General features: G+C 52.6%; 6 protein-coding genes across 6 annotated transcripts; all 6 read left to right on the forward strand.

Moving 5' to 3' along the window:
- Positions 1 to 1,975: 1,975 nt before the first annotated feature.
- On the forward strand, positions 1,976 to 3,474 carry PG986_005542 (uncharacterized protein; the record flags this gene model as incomplete). Its single annotated transcript, XM_066841764.1, has 4 exons — positions 1,976 to 2,007; positions 2,246 to 2,480; positions 2,561 to 3,011; positions 3,074 to 3,474. The coding sequence occupies 4 exons, from the start codon at positions 1,976 to 1,978 to the stop codon at positions 3,472 to 3,474; spliced, it is 1,119 nt and encodes a 372-aa protein (XP_066701626.1).
- A 1,733-nt stretch (positions 3,475 to 5,207) lies between these two features.
- Positions 5,208 to 10,756, forward strand: PG986_005543 (2-5A-dependent ribonuclease; the record flags this gene model as incomplete). The annotated part of the gene is made up of 2 exons (XM_066841765.1): positions 5,208 to 7,795; positions 7,855 to 10,756. 2 exons carry the CDS (start codon positions 5,208 to 5,210, stop codon positions 10,754 to 10,756), a joined length of 5,490 nt encoding a protein of 1,829 aa, XP_066701627.1.
- Positions 10,757 to 11,724: 968 nt separating this feature from the next.
- Positions 11,725 to 13,560, forward strand: PG986_005544 (uncharacterized protein; the record flags this gene model as incomplete). The annotated part of the gene is made up of 6 exons (XM_066841766.1): positions 11,725 to 11,862; positions 11,939 to 12,082; positions 12,164 to 12,550; positions 12,649 to 12,890; positions 12,953 to 13,209; positions 13,295 to 13,560. 6 exons carry the CDS (start codon positions 11,725 to 11,727, stop codon positions 13,558 to 13,560), a joined length of 1,434 nt encoding a protein of 477 aa, XP_066701628.1.
- Positions 13,561 to 15,310: 1,750 nt separating this feature from the next.
- PG986_005545 (serine endopeptidase) lies at positions 15,311 to 18,820 on the forward strand (the record flags this gene model as incomplete). The annotated part of the gene is made up of 14 exons (XM_066841767.1): positions 15,311 to 15,427; positions 15,480 to 15,720; positions 15,773 to 15,861; positions 15,917 to 15,980; positions 16,039 to 16,138; positions 16,196 to 16,259; positions 16,314 to 16,370; positions 16,421 to 17,187; positions 17,276 to 17,800; positions 17,857 to 17,963; positions 18,037 to 18,142; positions 18,220 to 18,307; positions 18,377 to 18,642; positions 18,715 to 18,820. 14 exons carry the CDS (start codon positions 15,311 to 15,313, stop codon positions 18,818 to 18,820), a joined length of 2,697 nt encoding a protein of 898 aa, XP_066701629.1.
- Positions 18,821 to 20,236: 1,416 nt separating this feature from the next.
- On the forward strand, positions 20,237 to 22,042 carry PG986_005546 (uncharacterized protein; the record flags this gene model as incomplete). The annotated part of the gene is made up of 2 exons (XM_066841768.1): positions 20,237 to 20,731; positions 20,786 to 22,042. 2 exons carry the CDS (start codon positions 20,237 to 20,239, stop codon positions 22,040 to 22,042), a joined length of 1,752 nt encoding a protein of 583 aa, XP_066701630.1.
- Positions 22,043 to 23,361: 1,319 nt separating this feature from the next.
- On the forward strand, positions 23,362 to 23,910 carry PG986_005547 (uncharacterized protein; the record flags this gene model as incomplete). Its single annotated transcript, XM_066841769.1, has 1 exon — positions 23,362 to 23,910. The coding sequence occupies one exon, from the start codon at positions 23,362 to 23,364 to the stop codon at positions 23,908 to 23,910; it is 549 nt and encodes a 182-aa protein (XP_066701631.1).
- Between the last annotated feature and the right edge of the window lie 2,021 nt (positions 23,911 to 25,931).

The following is a 25,931-nucleotide window of genomic DNA, read 5'->3' on the forward strand; positions in this document are numbered from 1 at the left end:
ATACAGCTTCGTATGTGTGCAAGAGAATGGGAAAGGACTTGATAGTCGCCCCCCTTGAGTTGGTGGTTGAGAACTATTGTTGATGGTTCTGGCGGACTAGATGAATGCTTTGACAATGCTGACTAGGGTAGCTCTAGGTGGCCTTGATGATTGTTCCAGCAGCCCCGGAAACAGACAATACGAAGGCGCGTTCAGAAAAGCATGAAACCCATTGGTGTCAGTACTACCGGACACGGCAGAGACAATGCAGCTTCAAGAGCACACAAAGGCTGGCTGACGGCTTGGGAGACGGCTCAAGGACTTCCTCCACCCAGGCAACTCGAGCGAGCTCAAGACATGTAAAAGCAACCGGCCCAACGCACAGCACCGAGTCGATGGTTTTGGGTTGCCGTTTTAGGGGATTGGCTGGAAAGGTCAAAGAAGAGACTAGAATGTGGACTGAAATATGGAGTGTCGCATCATTTGCTCCAGTTGCTCTTTGTCGTGCTTCGATGGTATCTGCCAATCCAGGAATGCGAATTGCGCCGGGGGTGGACTTGACTTGATCGCGTCCGGCGGCTTGAGGCGCATGCACGCACGCGTCGGGGAGTGTAGATTGAATTCGCTAGAGCGACGGTTTTTTTCTGGGCCACCCACGTGACTCGACTTGAGTGGTGAAGATGGGGAAGTGACCCTCTTTCAATTGGGAGTCCAGTCGCAAGCAGAGAATTGCTGTTAGTTGAGTCCAAGCTCGATATCTACATGTAGGTACACACTTACAGTCGCACGAATAAACAAGTCAACCCTCTAATACAGCCGAACAAACAAAGTGCTTATTCCTGTTAGGGCTGACTAGTTTATTCGTACGACGACCGGGAGGTACATCAAATGCATGATGCTACAAATGTTGAATCCAGTGCTTGTGGATTGTTAGTTCACTGGGGAGGATCAAGGCTCTTCCTTCGAGCGTCTGTAAGCGCAACTACAACCTGTAGGTCGCCTGTGTAGGTATGGTCCAAGAATGTCGAATCCAAACCCAACCTTCTTCCAATGCGCCTGAGATACAAAACATACCTGTTGATTGACGACTTACAGCCGAATCAAATTGGCATTCTCTCTCATTTGATGGCCTCATCCATCGGATAAGCAGACGATGCCAAGACCTTGCCATTGCCATTGCCAGTGACCTGCCCAAGAGGGATTCGACAGCTTGAGCCATGAGGGCGATATATCAATCAATGGAGGGAGGAGTGGGAGGGGTGGGAGCAGAGGGTCTTGGTTTCATGCACGCACTTAGTACATCCCAAACTCTTCTCTGCCCGCCGCTACCAGGATCTGCCAAATTCTTCCCAAGATAACGCTGTCGATAGCGCCAAGCGAAGCTCGCTGGGTTCAATTAGCATCGGCGGTGAAGATGACGAACACTGATCCGTTTAATAAGATGGTCAAGCCGGGAGGTGGCATCATTATCGGAGCCCTGGAGATCCTTGGATTATCCCTCGTCGCGCATCCAACCAGCTGCCTTGATTCTTGCGGAGGGGCCACGGGTAGCTGCGACGAAGCTGAACATGTACCGTTTGCCTGCGCAGCGCATGCGTCAGGTACAATCGGCCGCTAACGAGACATGAACAAACAGCAAGCTTCGTGGGCTTCTAGCGAATTGATGGGGATCCATCGTGCCTGGTGGGAGTGGATCGACAATCCGGAAACCCCCACCAACCCTGTGTCTGAAGCAAGCAGGTGGTGATCGTAACGAGATTTGGAATAGACGTTGCTACTGCGCCAGATGAAAGGACACTGAGAGCAGGCAAGTAATCTAAAGGCTACATCTGCCTAGCACACCTGGGCTGTTGTCACCTCCCCCCGCATCGCATTGGTTTATTATTCCTCCTGTTGCTGCTCTACGAATCTTTCCTTCTCATCCATCGCATTCCCCCTCGATCCTCCATCTCTGCCCCGCATACCACCGAATCCCGAACACACTTATTGCGTCAACATGGCCGCCGTTGGAACTGTTCTCGTTACTGGGTAAGTTGGAGACTTCAGCCGTTGAGCGCCCTAGGGCCTCGATCGGGAGTGACAACTGTCTTGAACCCCGCATCCTTTCATTGCCTCCGTGTGGTTGTTGTTTGCATAGAATCGGGACACAGAACTGGACTGGCAGCCCGAAATGTCGCCCCGCCATCGTTCTGCGCAAGGCGCGCCTCAAAACACCACCGGCGGAGAGGCAATATGAACACCCTGCTAACCACCACGTGGCTTGTAGTGGCACCGGCTACATTGGCTCCTTCACGACGCTCGCTCTTTTGCAGCACGGCTACAATGTCGTCATTGTCGACAGTCTCTACAACTCGTCCGAGGTCGCTGTAGACCGCATTGAACTGCTCTGCGGCAAGCGACCTATTTTCCACAAGGCCGACGTTACCAACGAAGAGGAGCTCGACAAGGTCTTCGCGGCGCACCCTGAAATCGACAGCGTCATTCACTTTGCCGCGCTCAAGGTATGTCCTTTGCTTGGCCCCCCAGGACCATAACGTCCCCGTCCACCTGCGTCGTCTCAACGAACTGACTATGGCCTTAGGCTGTTGGCGAGTCGGGTGAGATCCCTCTCGAGTACTACCGCGTCAATGTAGGAGGTACGATGACGCTCCTCTCCTCCATGACGAAGCACAATGTTTCCAACATCGTCTTCTCGTCGTCCGCGACTGTTTATGGTGATGCGACACGATTCCCCAACATGATTCCCATCCCCGAGAAATGCCCCATTGGCCCGACCAACACGTACGGACGCACCAAGGCCTTTGTCGAGAACATCATCGAGGACCACGTCAATGCGCAACGCAACAACTTGAAGAAGGCTGGCAAGCCTTACGAGCACTGGAACGGCGCCAACTTGCGCTATTTCAACCCTTGCGGTGCCCATCCCAGCGGTCTCATGGGTGAAGACCCCCAAGGCGTGCCCTACAACCTCCTGCCTCTCCTAGGCAAGGTTGCGACAGGAGACCGCCCGAAGCTGCTGGTGTTTGGCGATGGTGAGTAATACAAGACGATCCGCCCGGCATGTTGACTCTGCGACTAACCCGGTTGGTGACAGACTACCCCTCTCGCGACGGCACTGCCATTCGCGATTACATCCATGTTGTTGATCTTGCCCGAGGCCATCTGGTCGCCCTGAACGAGCTTCGCGAGAAGAAGCCTGGTGTCAAGGCTTGGAACCTGGGATCTGGGCGAGGCAGCACCGTGTTCGAGATCATCAACGCGTTTAAGAAGGTGGTCGGCAAGGATCTGCCCTACGATGTTGTGCCGCGCAGGCAAGGTGACGTTCTTGACCTGACTGCCAACCCTACGAGGGCGAACGAGGAGCTTGGCTGGAAGACAGAGCTTACCATGGAAAAGGCCTGCGAGGACTTGTGGCGATGGGTGTCCAACAACCCCAAGGGATACCGACAAGAGCCCCCGGCTGAGCTGCTGAACGCCGTGAAGACACCTTCTTAATTGCGACCAAGCTTTGCGACAGCTGATTGGAACATGGTCGTAAAGGCTTGGGAAAGCGCGGTAAGACTGGGCTATCTCTAATATACATACATAAAAGCTATACAAACATCAACACGAATAGACAAAATAAAGACCAATCCACCAAATTGTACAAAACCGGCTGGTGTTGTTGACAAGAGCAGAACAGATGACGCATGCGGTTTAAACCTTTTGCGCCGGAAGATATCACAAGCATTCTGGGTGAGGGACCAGGAGCCAGGAAATTGAATGATTCATCCCGACCACGAACCCCTGGGTGATGGGTCAGCTCCAAGCGCCCGGTGCATCGTATCCGCATGCCGGCTGTCCCCGTCCTCAAAGCTACCATGTCGTTCCAGCGTTCCAACGTGCAAAAGATCCCATTGACAATATGTGAGCTCAGCTCAGCTGTCAAGAGCCAGTTCCTGGTCTAGTTGTGTTGAATATGCCACAAACCCTCCGGGATGTGGAGGGTCAGGTTGTACGGCAGGAAGCAAGGGCTGCGCGCATGATGGCGCGAAAGCAAGAGAGGCAATTCTGGCAAATTTGGGTTGCCAATCCTGCCACGTAAGCCCACGCGCATGTCGTTATTGGTTTTCTGCATTTTTCTTTCTTCCCACGGGTTCTTTCACGCAACCTACTTCTTCTCGGGAGACATGTCGATTGGAGCACGCGCGCTATGCGTACATACATGTAGGCAGGCTGCGAGAAGGTCGCACGCTTGCGCAAACCATGATGGCATTTTTGAGGCGCAGTGGCAGCGGGCGCGACTCAATCAATACGCGGGCGATGGAGACGTCAAAGGTGCGGGACGGGTCAAGCGCCCATTTGACGAGGATGGATGCTAGCAGGCACGGCAGGACGGCCAAGACAGGGTCAAATATTGTGGTTGGTCGATGCTCGCAGCAGCAGGTGGCCGATACTGCCCACTATGGCACTATCTGCTCCACTGGGCGCTACATCTCTAATCTGTAGGTACGACGTACATGGCGTGCCAGAGCCAGAAGTGCCCCTAACGCAGCGGTAGCGCAATCGTTTTGGGTGTGGCTGAAGCTCCTGTCTCAAGGAAGAGTTCGTCAATGTAACATTAATTTTCTCGAAGTCGACCAACCCGCGTATTCTGCCGACTTCTTCTCATCCCCTGTGCTGCTGTTATCCTTCCTCCAGCCACACGCGTGTGTGATGATCAATTGCCTTTCTGCTGACTGACGAATTGAAATCTTGATATTCATTCAATCAAGTTACCGACTATCAGCGCCCATTCGTTCTTATTTGGTTTTTTTTTAATATCCCGGAATAGCCAGCCTCTCGAATCTCCATCTCTCCCTCTCCCTCTCCCCCTTTCTTACTTGCCCGCTGCTGTTACCTGGGATCAGCCTACCTGCTAGCCGCCCAATAGCAGTGATCCCCTAAAGCAAGACCTGCATAAGACTTGCTTCCGGAGCCGGGGCTCCATAACCCACGAGGCTGTCTGTGACTTGCGAGGTATCCCGGACTTTTCATCGCCTGTTATGTATGCCTTAGACGTCTGCCGGCCTTGAGCCTAATTTTGACAACGCCGTTTCACACGCCGTACCGTCTGCCATTAACTTCGCGCCTCTGTTCAACTTTCTGCCTACTTCTCATACCGGTCGCATATACAATCGGGCCAAGAGGCTTTCTTCGCAGAACCAGGCCGCAACACTCTTTGGGCTGTACCGGGGCTCGTCGGTAATATGGAGCACGCAACGGCCGCGGAAATCGGCCACACCCGCCTTCAAGAGCTCGGCCAGGAATGGGGCATAGAAGCATACTTACCCCCAGACCCCTTATTGCGGCCGGAGACGCCGCCTTCGTACCAAACGGAGAGCGACGAGGCCCTGGCCGAGGAGCTTTTACGACGACAGCGACTGTCTGACTCCCAGAGCCACCATGGGAAAGTTGGTCTGACGAGAGCGTTCACCACGAAGAAGAAGAATTGGGAGTACAAAGAAATCTATAATGCCCTAACCACCCACGTTACGAATAAGGGCTCCCCGGGCGTTGCTCAGGCCCTAATCGCCAAGTTGAACTTGGTTGGTGGTAATGTCAATCTGGCGCAAAAGAGCCGAACTAGTCTGTTGACACGGAGGAAGAGTCTGGACCTAGCGGAGCGAAGCCAAGTCCTGCAGCGAGCAGTAGAAAATGGGCAAAGGGAAATGGTTGAGGTATTGCTACCCTTTGCAGATGCACTCAGCCTCGATACCGCATTGCCTATTACCTTCCAGAACCAGGATACATCACTCGCTATGCTCTTGGTCAGTTACGGCGCCAGTGTGGCCTCGTCAGAAGATTGCCAGGAGGCCTTCAGGAGGATATGCGCACAGGGAGGAAACGCGGATCTTGTTTCCATGGTGTTGGTATCAGACGGACGGCCATCTCCCGAGTGCGTCTCGCAGTGCATGGTCGATGCCGCCAGAGCTGGTTGTTTGAGCACCGTTGTCGCTCTGAGTCAGTCAACCGCCGATGGAAACCATGATGGTGCTGCTGCATTGAAGGCGGCCGTTGGCCTCGGGCGCAGGGATATTGCAATCGCGATATTGCTAGGCTACAAGCCCCCTGACCAGCAGGGGTTGAGCGAGGCTTTCGAACAAGTGATGCATCACCAGAACATCAATGCAAACGAGAAAACTATGTTGGCCGAGGCACTCCTGTGCGGTGGTGCTGGAGGAGACTCGGTCGCTCGAGCTTTGATTCACGCCTGTGCGACCGATTACCTCGACATGGTTCATCTGCTTGTTTCTTACGGTGCATCAATCGAGTATGAAAATGCAGTCGCCGTAAGGAGAGCCATCTCTAAAGGCAAGATGGACCTGGCCGAGATCCTTCTGAGTGGCTCTGCACCTCTAAATTCTATTCAAGCTTCCGAATGCGTCGAAGCAATGCCCAAGAAGATGAGATTCGAAGACCGACAAATGCTCTTGAACCTTCTTCTTCGAAAGGGCGCTAGCGGAACGTCGCTGGATGAAGCCCTGATTGACGCAGCTGAGGCTGGAGATGTCGAGTCTGCCAAACTACTTGTCACGTCTCAATTTCCGGGCAAGGTTGTCGGTGACCGCAGTCTGAAGAAAGGCCCCCGCAGCATGGTCTTTGAGAGGCACGAGGTGGCATCAGCAGACCACAAGGGGGCGTTGGCATTGCAACTTGCTGTGAAGCAGCGCAATGTGCCAATAATGAAACTCATTCTAGCCAACCGTCCTCCTGCAAACGATGCAATGGCTCAGGTATTTCCCAGTGTGCGGAACCTTCCTCGCCTGGAAAGATACCAAATGACGGAGGCTTTCCTCGCTGCCGGTGTTTCTGGCCCTTCCGTGCATTCCGCCTTGCAGAACGTAGTGGATGAGCTGCCGCCACACCGCGACGACCGTTTAGTCGCTCTGCTCCTACGCTCAAACGCCGATGTCAACTTCAATGAAGGAGCTGCCATCACTGCGGCCATCTCACAAAAGGACATGAGCCTGTTTACTCGTCTAATGAAGAGTCATCCGACCCCAAAGACAGCGGCAAAAGCACTACCCCTGGCCATGACGGTCAACAACCTGGAGAAGAGGCTACATATGGCTTCGATGCTCGTTGCTGCTGGAGCTGGCCAATACAGTTCATGCGTTTCCGCTGCAGTCGATAAACTGCTACAGACCAGGCCTGTTGACAAAGACCTGCTGAAGGTTTTACTACAACAGGGCAATGTAGATATGAACACCAACAATGGCATGGGTGTAATCTACGCCATGCAAGACCCAGACCCCGAAACCTTGGAGATCGTACTCAATCTGGGACAGCCAAATGCGAAGACGGTAGAGCAGGCCATGCATCATCTTTCCAGCTTCGCTTCGGACGCGGTCAAGGCTGAGAAGCTGGCTTCACTTATCCGAAAAGCCCAGTCGCCGGAGGTCATCAGCAACCTTCTCATAGAGGAGGTACAGAACACGCTAAAGACGCCTCTCGAACAACGCACGTTGTCTGTCGCGCGGACTTTGTTGGCCAACGGCGCCGACGTCAATGCATGCAATGGTGAGGCAATGTGTCGTGCAGTCGCTTCTGCGAATACGCCAATGGTGGACCTCCTGTTCAGGGCGTGCCCGAACCCCCACACGCTGTCGTTCGCTATGCCACATGCACTACGTATCAAAGACCCAATGGATCGTCTCACCTTCGCTCAGAGGATACTGGAAGGCGGCATACCCCCAGCGGAGGTCAATCGTGCATTAGTCTTTGCAGTGAACACCTACCCGGATGACATACCACTCATCAACGCACTGCTATCACATGCAGATACTAACGACGGGTCGGCCCTCATCGAGGCTATCAAGGGGGAGAGCCAGGACGTGGTTGAGTTGATATTAGGAAAAAGAAGTTTACGCCGGAAGTGCTGAACCACGGTTTTGCGCAAGCAACAAGAGGGAAGAACAGGAGACAACGCAGCATATCATGCGGTAGCCTTCTAAAGGCTGGAGCGTCTGGGGAGGTCGTCTCTGACGCGCTTCTCGCTGCCGCCACGGATGGGGATTTGGAGCTCGGCACGATAATTGTCCAGAACGGAGGAAGCATTGACCACAAGGATGGCCAAGCTGTGGTGGAGGCTTGCAGGTCAGGGGCAACAGGTGTACTGGATATGCTACTCTCTGGCGATGGTAGGATTGCACAATCAGTCCTCCGAAAGGGATTCCAGGCCGCCACAGAGATATCTGATCTGGAAAGGCGGGCCGAGGTCTTCAAACTGCTACTTCAACAGGGTGTCACCGGCGAAGTTGTAGATGCTGAGCTCATATCGGCCGAGCGGTTTGGCGACGCGGGAACAGACTTGTTGAAGCTTCTCCTGGCGTACGGGGCAAGTCCCGACTACAAGAATGGCGAGGCCGTGGCGATGGCCACCAAGACCGCATTTCTCTCCAATCTCGAGATGCTATTGGGCATCGTTGAGGTTGGGGGAAAGCAAAAGAAGCCGTCTTCGGCCACGCTGGTACGCGCAATAGATTCTTGTTGGGGCCTTAGCAGAGACACACGTTACACGGTTATGGAATGGATATTCCAGGCCGGTAAACCCGCTCCAAACACTCTGCATAATGCTTTGTGCAGAGTTATCAACGAGGAAGACCCCGAAGAAAGATTGATACAGTTGTTGATCGCCAACCGGGCAAACCCTGCCGCCAACGGATGCCAGTCCTTGATTGATGCAACCCGTGCCTTGCCGCCGGCGATGTTTGCTCACCTCTTGGAATCCAAAGTCAGTCGCGAGGACGCGTCCGAGGTATTTCGGCAGGCCTTTGCCATCGAAAACATTGAATCTTGGCTTTCGGACACAGGCCTAGAAATAGCCCGTCTGCTCCTAGGGAAAGGAGCATTCGGGGACGGTGTTTCATCTGCATTTGCGGCAATCCTCAGCAAATATACGGAAGACCCGGGAAACCTGACGCAAAGCTTTTTGGAGCTGCTGCTGGCACACGACGCAGATATTAACTTCAACCAAGGCGAAGCATTACAGATTGCTACATCGCAGGGAAAACCTGACCTGGTGCGAAAACTCCTTCAGCAAAATCCGAACTCGGAATCGCTCACCCTCGCATTCCGTCGGATATTTGATGCCGAAGCAGCGGAGGAGGAGATTTGTGAGCTAATCCAACTCTTGACTGAGCACGGCGATGGCGACAATCGGGTTGATGTGATGTTCACGTACCCCGACTTGGAGCCGGTCATGGTCCGGGCACTTACACGATTCCCTCGATCGACCGCGATTCTCCAAGCATTGCTCGATGCTGGCTACTACCATGATCAGATGATTAGTCATCGGGTCATGGACGAAGTTGAGGAGCATGAGCAGGTCACGCTTCTTGTCTGGGCTCTTTTGCAGCCACAGAAGAAGATCAGCAGCGCAGTTATCACTATGCTGATTGATCGAGGTGCAAAAGTCAACTTTGAGGCTCGCATCACGCGTAACACCCCGCTCATGCTGGCAATTGACGCCCGGCGGCAGGATATTGTGAAGGCGCTGCTCCTTGCAGGCGCTGAGGTAGACATCACAGACGCAACAGGACGGTCACCGCTATCCACGGCCTCTGCAATTGGTGGAGATCTGGCGATCACGATGATGTCCAACTTGCTCGCTGCGGGTGCTTCGAGGAACGACGGCTCGTTGCATAACGCGGCGCGCGAGCTCAACCTACAAGCGATGCAGATATTGGTGGAATACAGACACGAGCCTGACTTTCCCAGTCCTCAACACGGTGGCCGTAGCGCGTTGGGTGAGCTGTGCCTCCATGCTGCCGACGCGGGTGAGATCACAGCCATCAAGGAAAAGGCCATGGAGAGGGCGATAAACTTTCTGCTCCGAGACTCTGACATCACGGTCCAGTCGGATGGAAAGTCGGTACTTCTTCTGGCTCTCGAATCGGTAGACCCTCTTACCACTGCCAAGGTTTTGCTTCGGGCCGATATGTGGAAACACATCAACAAGCCTTTCAATCAGTACAATGATGGCGCATTCACATATTCACCTACACAATATGTTTCTCGTGTCCTGCCACAGACTGAGGTCACCCCTCAGCTGCTCGCACTTCTGAAGGCCAATCGTGGTACCGACGTCTACTACGCTAATTCTGGTCCCCAGCCAGAAGGTGCAATAGGCATGCCCGAAAGCGTCTTGGCCGCGGAACAAGATCGCAAAGCACGATTGGAGCGTGCGGCAAGGGAGAGCGAGGAACACGCAGCTCTAATCGCACGGCAAAAAGAGTTGGCTACTGTACAAGCCCAGATTTGGGCCGCCCAAGCCGAACTAGAAGATACGCGCAAGAAGCGCGCCCACCACGAAGACCTGTCGGCTATACAGGAGCGTGCTCACGTGGAGGAACAGTTGTTTGCTAAGGCCATGGCTCAGCAGCGTGCTAGGCAGACGGAGGAGGTAATGCACCAGAAGGCTCTTACCGACGCCAACGTCCGACGGGCGCGCGACGTCGGGAACACCGAGCTGGCGCTCGAGAACCAGCGGCAAAGCCGAATGCTTGAATGGGAGCGCGACCTGGGGAACGAGCGCGTCGGCAACGCCAACCAGCTCAGCAGCATCCGGCTGCGGGAGCGCGAGGAGATGGATCGGTTCGACAAGAGCGCCGATGGGCGTTTCCGCGAACGTGTACGCGAGCAGAAGAAGCTGGTCGATAGCCAAAACAACCTCGCGACCAACTTGGGGAACCAGGGCCAGGGCCAGGCGGCGCGCCGGCAGCAGATTGGATACGTTTCGGGAGAATTGGATTGATAAGCAACCACGTTGTGGGGGATTAGGGATTTACCATGCATATAGCGAAGCTTTTTGAAGGGCGAGATAAGCGTTCATTTCCAAGTCATTTACGATACCAATCATCTGCATGTCTATAGTGCACACCACACCGTCCCAAACGGAGATGCACGCGAAAACTGACATCGACGTACTTGCGCCACGTCATGCTAATCAGTTTCCGGACCTTTGACGGTGGCGGGCGGCTAGAGGTCGATGAAGACCTCGGCATACCCAACTCGCGATCGGGTAGAAGTGGAAAAGCTACCTTCCCGAAATCGAGGGCAACGTCCACAGTCCAGCGTTGCGCTGAAGAATGACGACTGCTTCGAATGAAGAAGGTCGCAGCCATCAGTGGCGGGACGATGCGGGGACGACTGACTTGGCAAGCATGGTGCCATCTTGCACAATATCCCCTGGCAGAGGAGAATGGTCCAGCCGGGCATCGTCGCAATCGGCAGAAACTGCGCCGGGATGGGTGTGGTAGGCGTTGCCTGCCAAGCACGCGAACTGCCGCAATCTTCCCGCTTGCCGAACGCAGTCGCACCCACAGAGCTTGGCACCTACCACATCTAGCAATGGCCCGCCGTTGTACGCCGCATGGCCAAGCCGCTACATAGATTGCACTGCGTCTTGCCGCTGCAACCTGATAACACTCGACATCGTCGGGGCTCGCTTATACCGCTTCGCTGTATCGACCATGTGACCCTGTGCTCGGTTCTTCACCAAAGCCCGTTGAAGAGACGCAAGGATGGGCCAGGGTCACGGCGCGAAAGTCGGCCGAGTCACGCGAGGGCAGAAGTGTGTGTATATATAGAACATCTCTCGCAGCGCCGACAATGCCGTCTCTTTCGTCTATGTGAGAGTGTGCGTGCCGAAGATCTTCGTGCGTTCTCCCAGTACAGTCATTCCTGTCTACTTCCTCGGCCAACTCTTCTTCCAATTTCGCCATGAAGTCGCAAGCTTTCCTGGTTACCGTCGTGGCAGCATGGCAGTCCACTGCCATGGCTAAGGAAATCCCTAACCCGGCCCGGAGCGAGCGCTACGACAGTGGTGAAGTCCACGAGGGCATCATGGCTCTGAAGCATGTAAGCATTGTCCTTCCTCCCCTTGATGCGACTTCCTGTAAGACACGGGCTACTAATTTGACTGCTCGCTCTTAAGGCGCAATGGGCTGCTCGAGAGCAGATGGGAATCTTCGAAGTGACTCAGTACAAGAGTTACGCTGGCGAGGCACCTGTACCTTGCGTGGACGGGTTTGCCGAGGTCGTCCCCGGCGACAAGAACAACACCTTTGCGTGCAGTAACGTGAGCCTCACTGACACATCCTCCGATGGTATGCCCTCAAGCAGCATATCCACTGACTTTTCTCCCCTTTCCTCTCTCTAGGTCGACTTCTACGACTTCAAGAGCCACGCCGACCTTGGCTCGGCTAGGGGCCAGGGATCCTCCTCCTGGGGCTGGACCAGCCCCGAGGGCCGCGAGTACGTCGCCGTAGCCCAGGCCGACGGCGCCGCCTTTGCCGAGATCACCAAGGCCGGCAAGCTCGTCTACCTCGGCCGCCTGCCGCAGTACACGACGGCGCAGCCTTCGCTGTGGCGCGAGCTTCGCGGCTACAAGAACTACATCGTCATTGGAAGTGAAGCGGTTGACCACGGCGTCCAGATCTTCGATATGTCCAAACTTGTTGACGTCGACCCCGCCAGCCCCGTCACCTTCGCCAACGAGAAGGATCTGACGGGCTACTGGAATGGGCTTCCCATTGGCCGGACTCACGTACGTGTACCTTATCCTTCTCTTTCGACGAGGGGAAGAATGAAGAACATCTGTACTTCAAGTCCTTTGATTGAGCTAACCTTACCTGTGTTATGCAGAACATTGTCATCAACGAGGAGAAGGAGTACGCGGTCGCTGTTGGTGCCCAGCCCCGTACCTCTGCCTGCGCCTCAGGCCTCACCTTCATCGACCTCTCCGACCCCACGAACCCGATTAGCCCCGGTTGTGCTGCAGGAGACGGTTACGTTCATGATGCGCAGTGTATTGTCTACCGCGGCCCTGACGAGAAATACAACGGCAAGGACATTTGTTATGGGTACAATGAGGACACTCTAACTATGTACGTATCAAACCACGGGAGATGCGTGCTTTTCGGATCACTAACTGATACTTCCATTACAGCTATGACGTGACGGACAAGAACACGACCAACATCATCAGCCGCACTGGATACGAAGGATCGGCCTTCACTCACCAGGGATGGGTCCTTGATAAAGAATGGCAAGAGTATCTTGTCCTTGACGATGAATACGACGAGTATGATAAGACCGATGGCGGAATCGGAAAGCCAATCACCTACTTCTGGGACATCAAGTCGCTGGAGGCTCCCAAGCTGACGGGCTTCTACCGCCATAGCCGCAAGGGCATCGACCACAACCGTAAGTCTGATGCATTTCCAATACCAGTCCATTCACCCAAGCTCGGGGAGATGGATAATCGCTTGCTGACCGTGAGTGCCTAAAGAATTCGTCGTCGATGGCTTCGCCTACCAGAGCAACTACGGCCAAGGGCTGAGCATCCTGGACCTGACCTCGATCCCCACCGATCCAACCGGCGGGAGCGTCACCGAGGCTGGATTCTTCGACATCTACCCCGAAGATGATGAGGCGGAAGGTGGCGGCCAGATCGAGTTTGTGGGATCTTGGAGCCATTACCCATTCTTCAAGTCTGGGTACATCCTGATCAACACGATGGAGCGCGGCGCATTTGTGGTAAAGAGAACCACTTGAGATGTCTATCTCTTCTCCTTAGAAGGGAGGGAGACTCGTTCGTAATGCTGTAACTTATTAGATTGCATGAACATAAGAATAATGACGGAACGCAACTGCCCGCCACGTCTTGAACTTCGACCATGTCTGTCATCTACTACCAAGATCCCCTGTGTGAAAACGATGGAAGGTCGACCTGGACCTGTTCTACAGCGCCCCTGGCATAACGGATTGGACCGTCGAGATGTATCCTTGCAGTCGGAGGTGGAGAAATAGCAAGCACCCTCGAATGGGTCAATGGGCCCAATACCGCGTGCTAGATCATCGAGGCAGACGGCAGGCACACATCTTACTCAACAGCCCGACTTCACACCCATTGCACCTCAGTTCAAAGCCAATACTCTACCAAAGTACACATCGGGTGGGTCGAAGAATGGGCTAATAATTTCGGAACCACCACATCTTCGATTCGCTCCGAGCGTAACTGTCAAGATTGTGTCTTCCATACTATAGAGGGTGGGGAGGGGGGAGGGGGAGGGTTCGCGGACCTGAGCCTGACTTGATCCCATGGCACGCGCGTGTAAGCGCAATAAGAGATGTCCTTTCGCGCTCGAACGGTCGAGAACGAACCCCCACGATGCTGTCCATGATGCCGTTGCGGGCGGCTCGGCTCTTCGGGTGAACCGCCCTTTTTCATTGGTGGTTTAATTCGAACAGAGCGCAGGTACCACAATTCCCACGAGTTCCAGGTATACAATGTGGCTATCCATAGCAATGTCAACCGTTGCGGGAAGGCGATCCGCACACCGAGTGACAAGCGAGATGGAAGTGCTGCAGCCACTCATGGGTATGGCCCGGTGAAGAGTTCGCCATTCGGTTGGGTTGCCCGGCTTTCCGCATGCAGCCCCCCACGCCCGGCCGGGGTTGACGTTGCAGCGAATCGGGCCCGACCGAGTGCCCCTGTCGATGCACGAGATTCAAGGATCGGATGGCTCGCTCCAATGCTCGCGGCGTGAGGCATAGAAAGATGGCAGGGCAGTGTCTCCTATTTTTATGATGGGACTAGCCGCGTCGCAGGGCATAGGCGAAGATGGGAAGGCTTCCGGTTCTCGTCTGTAGGGCAGGAAGGGCTGCCGATTCGTTCGGTTCGAGACGCCAAGCATGCCAATTTCCGCCGGGACCCGGGAACACGCTGGATTTCCTGCCATCGCCTTTGTCTTAAAGCTTATCGTTACTTGATCTATCCCATCATCGGCGAGTAGGGTTGCATCGTTGCTGAGAGATATCGCTAAACTTGGGAGGAGAGACCAACGGGCCTGCCTCGTGTCTACCAGGCTTGCCGATACACGATAACAACCCAATTAGCAAAGAGTTGAACCTCGCGACTGTCCTCGATGATGGCTACTGTGTGTCAATGGTATCATGTAAGAGTGGTCTGTTAACAAGCCCCGGTGATCTCAGATGTCAGCACTGGCGTGACACCAACATCCGTTCGTTATCTCCTCTGGCAAGATGACTGCATCGCTAACACACCAACAGCACTGCGATGTCTATCACCGCCCGGGATTTTGCGGATGTGTGTTATTGTCGAACTTTACTACACGAGGAAGGTCCTTCACATCCCCGACCGGCATGATGGGCTATCTTGGTTTGCTTGAGGAATGATCCTTTGGACCGAGTTCGGGTATATAACATGTCGTAGGGGACGATGCGAAGCCTACTTCCATCATGCTCATATGCTCATCAACGCTTCAACCTGCAACCTGCCAACATGCTGCTTCCCGTACTCGTACTCGTGGGTGCTACCCTGGCAGCATCCGGCCCTGATGCAACGAAGAATACCACCCAGGCGATTGTCGCTAAGAAGCTCATGATAGAAGCCGGAGAGGTCAGTCTCTACATACCAAGACAAGGGCCGTCAACAGCTGACCAATGTCTAGGGCATCTCCATTGAGTCATTGAAACTCAAAATTGAGGCCACAGGCGCCAGGGTCTTGAAGACGTTCGACTCTGAGGTGTTCAAGGGTCTCAGTATCGAAACCGAGGCCAGCACGAACTCGTTGCAGGCCGACGGCGAGGTCCGCAGCACCTGGTCCGTTGGCCGAATCCAGCTTCCCCCTATCACGCCGACCCTGTCACTCAGTCGTGGTGCGGCAAACTACTCCGTCCACGAATACACAGGTAAGGTCATAGCCCAGGAGAATTACGGTGCAGAGCTCACATTAGGATCTAGGCGTCGCAAAGTGCCATGCTGCCGGAATCTACGGGAAAGGGGTAAAGGTGGCGATTGTTGACACTGGGACCAACTACTATCACGAAGCGGTACGCTCGCTGTAAACCTCTAATAGGCAACCGTTTTATCACTAACATTTGACAGCTTGGAGGAGGTTTTGGCCCTGGCTTCAAAGTCGCTGCTGGATACGACTTCGTTGGTGATCGAGGTGTGTCCATCGCTTAGATTCTTTTTTGTAACTAGCAATCATGCCGACGTTCTTACAGACTGGCCAAATACGGCCAAAGAGCCCGATTCCGACCCGATAGATGATGACCTCGGACACGGTACGCATGTGGCTGGTATAGTCGCTGGAAAAAGTGAATGGTCAGTCTACGAATACCTAACCAGAACTGCTGCGTACAACGTTCTAACACAGCATAGGTTTTCAGGGGTTGCTCCTGAAGCAACGATCCTGTCTTACAAGGTCTTTTCTAAGCAGGGTGGTGTAAGCATTCTTACTCACTTGCTATGCCACGGCTTCATCTAACACTGGATATAGGGTTATACGGACGAAGACACACTCATCGAAGCTTTTCTACGCGCATATGATGATGGCGTGAGTAACAATTTTAGTTCAGATTTGTCTCGCGCTAACGCAGCGGATAGGCTGATGCCATTACTTCGAGTATTGGTGGCCCCGGTGGGTTCACCGATGGCCCATGGGCAACGGTGGCCTCACGTCTCATCGACAAGGGCGTGGTCGTGACCATTGCGGCGGGCAATGAAGGGCAGCAAGGGCCCTTCTATGCCAGTAATGGGTCGTCGGGTAAGAACGTCCTGGCCGTGGCCTCCGTTGATGCCAGCGAGATAGCCGCTTTGCCATTCCAAGCCACCTTTTCGTTGGGTGGGACTGTGAACGAGACGACGCTGGGGTACTTGCCGTCGTTCAATCCATGGGGCATTGTGTCTATGCAGATCATTCCGGTATCACTGAACTCCTCGGGCGCGGAGGACGCCTGCAGGTCTCTGGCCCACAGCAACCTCAACCTGACAAACTCCATTGCCCTTATTCGCCGGGGCGGATGCGACTTTGCGGTGAAGAGAGCCAATGTGGCGGAGCTTGGCGCTAAGCATTTTCTCTTCTATGCCGATGACCAGCCCATCCTTGCTCCCAGTACTCCTGATCTTGACGACGATATAGCAATGATCGAGGCAGCCGCCGGTGCAGCTATCATTGAGACTGTCAAAGCAGGCGGCAACGTGACCGCAGACTTCACAGCCCATGGGTCGCGACAAGTCGGTGTCTTCAATTCAGCAGGAGGTATACCGTCTGGCTATACCACTTGGGGCCCGACCTACGACATGGAGATGAAACCAAATATTGCAGCCCCTGGACGCAATATCCTGAGTACATATATTGGTGCAGACACCGCGTGAGTGATCCCTTATACTGACCTGAATCTGACCAACCATCAACACGTATGAACTGTTAACAGTTCGACGACTAACTTCTACTCGTAGCTACGCGGTAATGAGCGGGACTTCTATGGCATGCCCCTACGTTGCAGGCGTTGCGGCTCTCTACATTGGCCAGTTTGGGGGCCGTGCCGTCCATGGCAACGGGTTTGCAAAGCAGCTCGTCGACCGCATCGTAACAAGCGGCGCGGCACTACCGTGGTCTGTCGAACAGCCCCAGGGGAACCCCCCGAACTTTGGGGACTGGGCACCGGTGGCGCAGGTTGGGGCCGGCATGATCAACGCGTGGAAGGTGTTGAACTACACTACCGCTTTGGGGCCATCTAGCATGAACCTGGGCGATATTCCACGCTTCGAGCCGGAGCAGTCCGTGGAGATTACAAACGGCGGAAGCATGCCCGTCACTTACAAATTCAGATTGCAACCGTGGGCAGGTGTCGATTCACAGTCCTCGATATATCCCTGGTACTTGACCTATTTCCTCGAGGAGACACCACGAGATATGGTACCGGATGTGGTCCTACCCGAGGGAACGTTCACAGTACAACCTGGGGAAACAAAAACAGCTCGGTATGCCAGCCTTTGTCTTATATGAAATGTCCGTAACTGCTCACAGCCTCGTTCAGTTTCACTTTCAAATACCCCGAGTATGATCCAGCCAAATTGGGAATGTATAGTGGGAAGATTCTCATCTCGGGGAGTAATGAAGAAGAGTTATCTGTCCCTTATCTAGGTATGCTTTTCCCCCTTTCTTTCAGTTCGTCCCATGTCAAGATGCGTCACTGACATTGTATATTTTGGAACAGGAGTCAGTGCAGACATACACAAGCAACTGCAAAACAGCATGTTCACCGACAACGTCCCGTACCAGTACGGAGGTGTTAACCGAGACAACATTGAATATTTTCACACGTAGGAGTTTTCAACTTGCCTTTAGTCCAATATTTGACTAGTTTGACGAGAGACATACTGATGTGACATGAGAACAGATACGATTTCAACTTGACGTGGCAAGCCCAGAACTTCCCAAAGATATACCTCGACCTCCATTACGGCACCAAGGAACTTCGTTGGGATGTAAGTGAAAGCCACAGCAATATGAATGCCCCAGAAAATGCGATAGCAGCTGACATTGTTTGTAATCAGGTCTTCGAGAAAGGCTGGGAAGAGAAGAATTGGGAACACCCGCCTGTGCTGGGACAAACTCCTGGCTACGTCGGCTCGGTGGCCTACTATGCCGGGCTAGGGAGCAACGGATGGGGCTACGACCCGGGTCTCTATAACGACACAGACGTGACCGTTCCGTTCCCGGTGCCCCTGAGCCGAGGTGACGCATGGACCGGGAAGGAGTCTACCTTCTGGTGGTTCGGGAAACTGGCCAACGGATCTTACATCGCACCCGGTGATTACTAGTAAGTACTGTGCTATTTTCTGACACACACTTTTTTTTCTTGAACGTGTCGTGGTCACTAATGCGGGCGTAGTTGGCGCATTGCGGCACTTTATCCGTTTGGTGACCCCAAGCAGTCAGATGAGTGGCATGTTTGGAATCTGAACGGGGTGGAATATATCACGGTTGCCCCTTACTAATACGGCCCTTTGAGGCTCGGCATATCGGCATATGCAGGGCTGAGGTGACGCTTGGTGCTTGGCTGGGTGGTTGCTCCACGGACTCGGCTTGGCAGGGTGGTCGTAATTAATTTTCTTGGTACCGTACGGCAAACACAGCAGCTCCTCGTGATTTCTTTGCCGCACGATGCAATACAACTTGTTGTTTGAATGAACAGTGTCCAAGTTAGCAACGACCCTTCGGGGGGTGCATTTCCTGTCCGGGAACGACCCAAATTTGGATGAATTGATTGATGTGCGTGCATTGCTTCTCTTTGGTCTTTAGGTTCCAGAGAGAGAGAGAGAGAGCCTGAAGGACGTTGTAGTGGAGCGATTAGCGTCCCGGGGATTTGGCAGAGTCCGCGCGGGTACCAGCACTGAGACTGACATTACGCTAAACCGAGACTGGTATCCTTCGCGGCATGGTCATAAGAGAGATTTATTAAGATCACCGGGAAAAACGTCTTACAGTACTCACCCCTGTAACTGTAAGTGGGGCGGGCTTAGTAAAAGGTATGCAGTATTTACCACATAAGCAGTATTTAGGGTAAAGCGCTATCCCGATTAAGCTAGCCTATTACTATAAAAAGCTAGCGTTAATAGATATACACTCTTAACTTAAAAAATATACCACTTTATCCCCTTATACCCTTGTTTTACCCCTGTATTTAAAGCTAAAAGGGTGAAATTATGCACTTATATACACATATCTCCACTTATTTTATATGGTATACTAGGTGTACCCCCCATGGGCCCCACACGCAGTTTCTACCACTTGCAGTTACAGGGGTAAGTACTGTATTCGCTCTCAGCCTGACCCTGAGCAGGGGAGCCCCCTGGCAGTGAGCCGATAAGGCCTGGGCCAGATTGACTGATCATGGTGAACCCCACTGCGACTCCCAACAGCAAAATTTCATCGTTGCATGCTTGCCACTCCACGTGGGCAGATTGCTCCCAATTACCCAGAGTAGATCCCATGCTCGCCGGAAGCCAACAGGCCAATCGCCTTGTCGTCTTGGCCCTTCCACCCCAGAAACTTCTCATTTCGAAACTCCGATATTCAAGGAAGAAAATACGAAAGGTGGAATTGCGCTCGACGACGGACCGCCACGATAGGGCGCCGTGACGGTACGATGGAACGGATGCTAGCTGGTGGGTTTTAGGGGGCTCCATTGCCAATGCGAGGTAACACGATGGCAGGGTCTTCCCTCTCCGGGCCTCCGCCTCTCCCCATATTTGTTGATCGAGATACCGAAGGACCCCCAGGGACCGTTGAGTTCAGAAGGGACCGCTCTCCCATTTTTTAGCGCTTCCTCTTCGTACTCTTTTCTGCGTCACGGCCTCCTGCTTTTCTGGCGGTTGAATCAGTCAGCGAGCGTCCCTGAGTCAGTCGTCACAATGTCTTCCGCCTCGCTGGATCTGGCCTACCCGTTCGCCCGCCTGCCCTTCGCGGTGAGTGCCGTCATCGTCGGCGTGCTCTCGGTCCTATATCTCGCCTACCAGTGGGCGCTGCCAAAGCCTCTGCCCGGCATTCCCTACAACCAGGACGCGGTCAGGACGATCCTCGGCGATGCTGCCGAGATCCAGAAGATCAAGAAGGAGGGCGGCCGACCGCGCGCCTGGTTCAATCTGCAGACGGCCAAGCACAACAGCCCCATCGTCCAGGCCTTCCTGGCGCCTCTCTCCAAACCCGTCCTGATCCTGTCCGACTTTCGGGAGGCCCAAGATATCCTGCTTCGACGAGGCAAGGAGTTTGACCGCGGCCCTCGTCATGTCGCCAACTTCTCTGGCGTCGTTCCATGGCATCATATCGCCATGGCCACATCGAATCCCCAGTTCAAGGCAAACAGAGAGCTTGTCAAGGACTTAATGACGCCTCATTTCTTGAACACCGTATGATGGCCCCCAAGCCCTTTAACCGAACTGCCCGTACTAACTGCATTTCAGGTTTCTGGACCGGAGATTTACAACAACGCTCAGAATTTTATCGAGCTTTGGAAGCTGAAGGCCCAGAAGGCCGGCGGTCGGCCTTTCAGAGCCGAGGATGATCTCCACACCATGACGTTCGATATCATCAAGGTAGTCGCCCTCGGCGAGGGTGATAACCAAAGCATGACTGCCCTGTATACTGACCTGGTGCGATCCACCGCTGCCAACGCCCACGATGCCTCCTCTGCTGGACAGGATGAACCTTTCGTCTTCCCCGAGAACGAGCCCAACGTGGATCTGAGAGCACACGGGACCCAGCAAGAAGCCGTCGGAGCAGCCGCCACCCAACCCTTCCCAGGCCTATTCCATAAGATCAATAACCGAAAGCCCGCGATGAAGGAAGCCTTCGCCGCCAAATTCTCCATGCTGGATCGACAGGTCTCCTTGGGCGTGAAGCGCATGGAAGCCGGGGCCGAAGTGAAGTCGGCGTTGGATTACATGATGCAACGTGAGATTGCCTCTGCCAAGAAGGCCGGTCGCGCGCCCGTCTTTAACTCGCCCTCGATGTACGACGAATTGTATGGCTACATTGGCGCCGGCCACGAGACCAGTTCTACCTCTCTGCAGTGGGGCCTCAAGCATCTCGCCGCGGATCAGCGTGTCCAGACCACTCTCCGAGAGTCTCTCCGGGCTGCTTACGCTGATGCTGTCAGCGAAGGCCGCCAACCCACCTTTGCCGAGATCATCAAGACGCAAGTTCCCTACCTGGATGCGGTCGTTGAGGAGATCCTCCGCGTCACTGGCCCCGTCCGAACCCTCTTCCGTACCGCCGCCGTCGACACCACCATCCTTGGCCACCACGTCCCCAAAGGCACCCAGATCTTCCTGCCCATCACCGGTCCCAGCTTCACCACGCCAGCATTTGCAATCGAGGAGTCCCTGCGCAGCCCCTCTTCCCAGTCCCACAAGAACATGCGCGGTACCTGGGACGAGTCCGACGCCGCGAAATTCGTCCCCGAACGGTGGCTCAAGACCGAGGACGACAGCACGCAGGTCTTCGACTCGCAAGCCGGCCCCATGCTCGCCTTCAGTCTGGGCATTCGTGGATGCTTCGGTAGGAGACTCGCCTACCTGCAGCTCCGGATCCTGATGACGCTGATCGTGTGGAACTTCGAGTTCGGTCCGCTGCCTGAGGAGCTGAACTCGTTTGACGCCGTAGACACGTTGACCACGAAACCCGCCAAGTGCTTCGTGAGGCTTGCGGAGGTTCAGTGAGTGATTGAAAAGAGGAGTGCATATATACGATGGAATTTGACAGAATACCCCTATTTATCGTACCATAGAACTAAATGATTTCCAGATAGACGGAGAACGTATATTTATGGCATCAGCATACATTAGAAGTTAATCAATGATATTCATACATCACCCAAACAAAGTAGATTTTCCCCCTCTGATATTAACAGTCCTGTTACTGATGTCTAACAGTGACGGACCACATATAGTAATGCAATACCATATTCATTCAAAACAAAGGCTATGAATTACTAAATTAATATAAACCCCTATATCAGAGAACCGCGGATATAGAGCCAGGTGGTCTCAATATCGCCTTCGTCCGTTTGTGTCATTAGACTCCCTTTACAAATATCTGTCCTCGTAGCCTTCACTTCTTTCAGTTTTCAACCACTCCCACCTACCTTTCCCCCGCTCATTTGCGTCAACTGTTCGCGTTGCTAGGCCTTCTTCCAACACCCACACCACCGTCACCTATCACTCCTCCGTTGTCAGTTCCTCGAACTCCAGTCGAGGTACGTAAGGATACTGGCGCTTCAAAATCCAGTAGATAACAGTCTACATAGTTATCCCCTTGAATGCCAAGTACCGCGTTAGAAGTAGGGACCGCTACTCGTCGGATTAGAATATCAGATATGCTCGGATGGCGAGAGCCCACGCTGTCAGGTATCCGAAAGTCAATGAGATGAGCGTCCATGACGTGATGCAGTTGCTTGTCATCTCCTTTCCAATTTCACCTTCCCGCCTCTCCTCGCGGTTTCTGATTCTGAAATTTAATTTCTTTACGACGTCACTCAAATCAAGTCCATCACTGCAATACTCGTATTCCTCTTCATCTCATTCAATTTCTTCCTGCTGCTGAGCGGAATCATTCGCGCCTTTTTTCTTTTTTTTTTTTTTTTTTTTTTTACTTCTGCTCATTAATCGCCACTAAAAATACTCGCGCAACGCCAGCACCCTCTTGCTCACCTTCACTACCATTGCTACATGGCTCGCAAGAGGAAACCTCGTATGTATCTCGCAAACTAGGTGGCGGGTTGTACTAACTTGTGTGCAGTGCCCAAGATGGTCCATTGACCCAGCCTCCTCTCGACGAGCAGACAGTCAAGGCGAGTCACCACCCGTTGTTTCTCTCCCGTTGTTTCTTTTTCTTACCCCAGGCCTCGATATTTACGAATTTAATTTAGAAATAAGGCCCGGTCTGAGAGTTGATCAACCACCGTATTCAGGAATCAAGACCTCAGCCAAGGTATGTTATCCCCGTCAACCCCTCTGACTCGTCACTGACTAATCTCGCCATGCGGACCAGTCTCGTGGAGACCAGTCTCCCCGTACCCGACGCGCCCAACTCACATGGAACCGATTATGAGTCGGATTGGGAGTCCGTCGACGGTTCGGATACCAAGCACCGTACCATCAGTAGCCAAAATGGCCAAACGCCTTTAACTCCCTCAGCCCCACCTCCTCTCATGCCTCCATCATCAGCTCCACGATCTACTGCCGAGCTACTGAGAGACATTGACGCGGCCAATCCTGCTGACCCGGGTCTTTCCAATGTTCCACGTTTCCGAAGTCTTTCGCTAGAACTGGTCCGTCGTCTCATTGACCCCCTTCTCGAGTTGGACCCTTCTAGTTTCCACAAGCTCCTACGTCGCTCACCTCTCGAGCGCAAGCTCAGCCCCCACACACTGCGGAACCTCCGATGTCGAGATCCTACCACCTGGTGCGACTGGGTATTCAGCCCCATGCCTCGCTGGTCCCTCTGGATCAGAGAGAATGTCTCTTATGTTTCTCCGTCGGGGTTATTACGTGGCATTTCACCGACGTTTCTGGTAACGAGGATGTAATGATTTACCATCAATGCTGGGATGCAATTAAATCTCACCCGTCATTCCACCTTGAATTCACATGGTATTTTCGAATCTCCCGCGTCTCGACCCTTGCTCTTATTGCTCTTCCGTCGGGTAAAAGGCCTGGTTCCAAGCGGCGTCTTCCTAGATGGACGGTACCAATGAGCATCTCTATCGCGAATGCTATTGCTTCCAGCAGTCCACGATCCGGTCTTTCCACGGTAAAAGGACCAAATACGACGGCCGCGATCCCTCGGACGCTGAATGGGCTCAATATTACCAGCCTAAAGCTGCAAAGGACACTTCCCCGGAGGATACGGTCTTTTACGCCGTTGTCACTACCTACCATGATTGCCATGTTGCTTGTGTGGTATTCGAGGGCACCTCCACTGGGGACGCGCCCACCACGGAAACGATGAGTACCTGCTTCGCAACCCCTGCTCTCCGATATTCCGCAACCACAAGGAATCTTTTAAGGATATTACAGAGTACATGCTCTCTGGCCACCTTGCTAGCATTCTAACTGGGCGATATCGGAGGCGGGCAGCTGAGTTTCAACGCGTCGACCCGTATCCGCGACCCCAGGAGTCTTCCCCCGACTAAGATGCAACCCCCTCTGGCTGACCCCCCTAAAATAGATGTAAAAATCAACAACAACATCAATAGATAGGTCAATTGAGCAACACACACTGCATTTTAAGGTCTGTTTCGGCTCGTGCGCACTATAATAAAGTCACCCTCACCACCAGCTCGATTTGCATCAATTTCCACCACTTTACCGACGCCCCTTTTCGGCCTTTTCCTTAGCCTTCCTTCTTTAACGTCCTCTTAAACCTCCTTAATGTTTATTATATAAATAAAGCCCTTATTAGGGTCCTTATTAACTTTCCTTCTCTTTTAAACCTTTATTTTCTCTAGATTTGCCTCTAAACCGGCCTTTTCCTGCTCTAACTGGCCGATCCGAGCCGTTAAATTATTAACACTCTTACTAAGCTTCTTTTATAATAACCTTTTAGTTGGATCACCGGTAGTAACCTCTATATTAAGCATCGCAACCCTTAAATCTTTAACCTACCGGCTGTTTTTCGGCGTCTCAATCCTTCCAGCCTTCGGTTCAGCCGGCTAGCGCGTATTCTCGGCGGTAATGGCCTCGTCGATAGCTCGCATTATATTAGAACGCCGGAGCCTATTATTTATTAGCTTTTCGATATTAAAGGAATAAATACTAATTACTGCCCATTTATTAACGATAACCTTAAAGGTAAAGGCTACTTTATATATTTTAGCCTAGGCTCGAAAAAAATCCCCCCTTTTAATATAACTATTATTAATAATAGTGTATATTAAATTAAGCTCCCTTTAAAACCTCCTTTTTAAAACCTTAAAATAATTAATATTTAAGGGCTAAAGTATATAAGAACTATATAATAATAAATAAAGGAGCTATACCTTAACCTTTAACGCCGTTAATATAAAGTTATCGTTAATATAACTTTTATATTCATTAAAAATTAAAAGCCTCTATTAATTAAAGTTATTAAGCTTCGTTAAAAAGATAAAAATCTTTTTTAATTACTTTAAGGCTATAAGATTAAAAGTTTATCCTTTTAATAACGCCTTAAAAGCTTAATCTTTATACTTATAATTAACCTTATTTTCCTTTTAAAGGAACCATTATTACTAGACCGATTAGCTTTTAAATATAATTAAAAGCGGCAAAATATTATTAATAGCATTAATACACTTTAAAATAATCACTCACTTATAATTAATCGAATCGTTCCGCATTAAACTTTAATAGGCGGCAGGTTCGATTACTATAATACCTTCCCTTATCGTTATTATAATTCTTATTTTATTAACGTTAAATTTAAATCGAGGGGGTATACTATTAATAATAATAGTATTAAACTAATTAAAGAATCCTTACACGGCCCCGTTTAATATATATACGAGGCGCCGAAAATTTATCTGTAAGGGTTCACAGCGTAGTCTAGGTATCGAATCTATCGTCAGGT

This window comes from Apiospora aurea (assembly GCF_038362705.1).
Source record: "Apiospora aurea strain CBS 24483 chromosome Unknown utg000004l_segment0_segment0, whole genome shotgun sequence".
Taxonomy (NCBI): domain Eukaryota; kingdom Fungi; phylum Ascomycota; class Sordariomycetes; order Amphisphaeriales; family Apiosporaceae; genus Apiospora; species Apiospora aurea.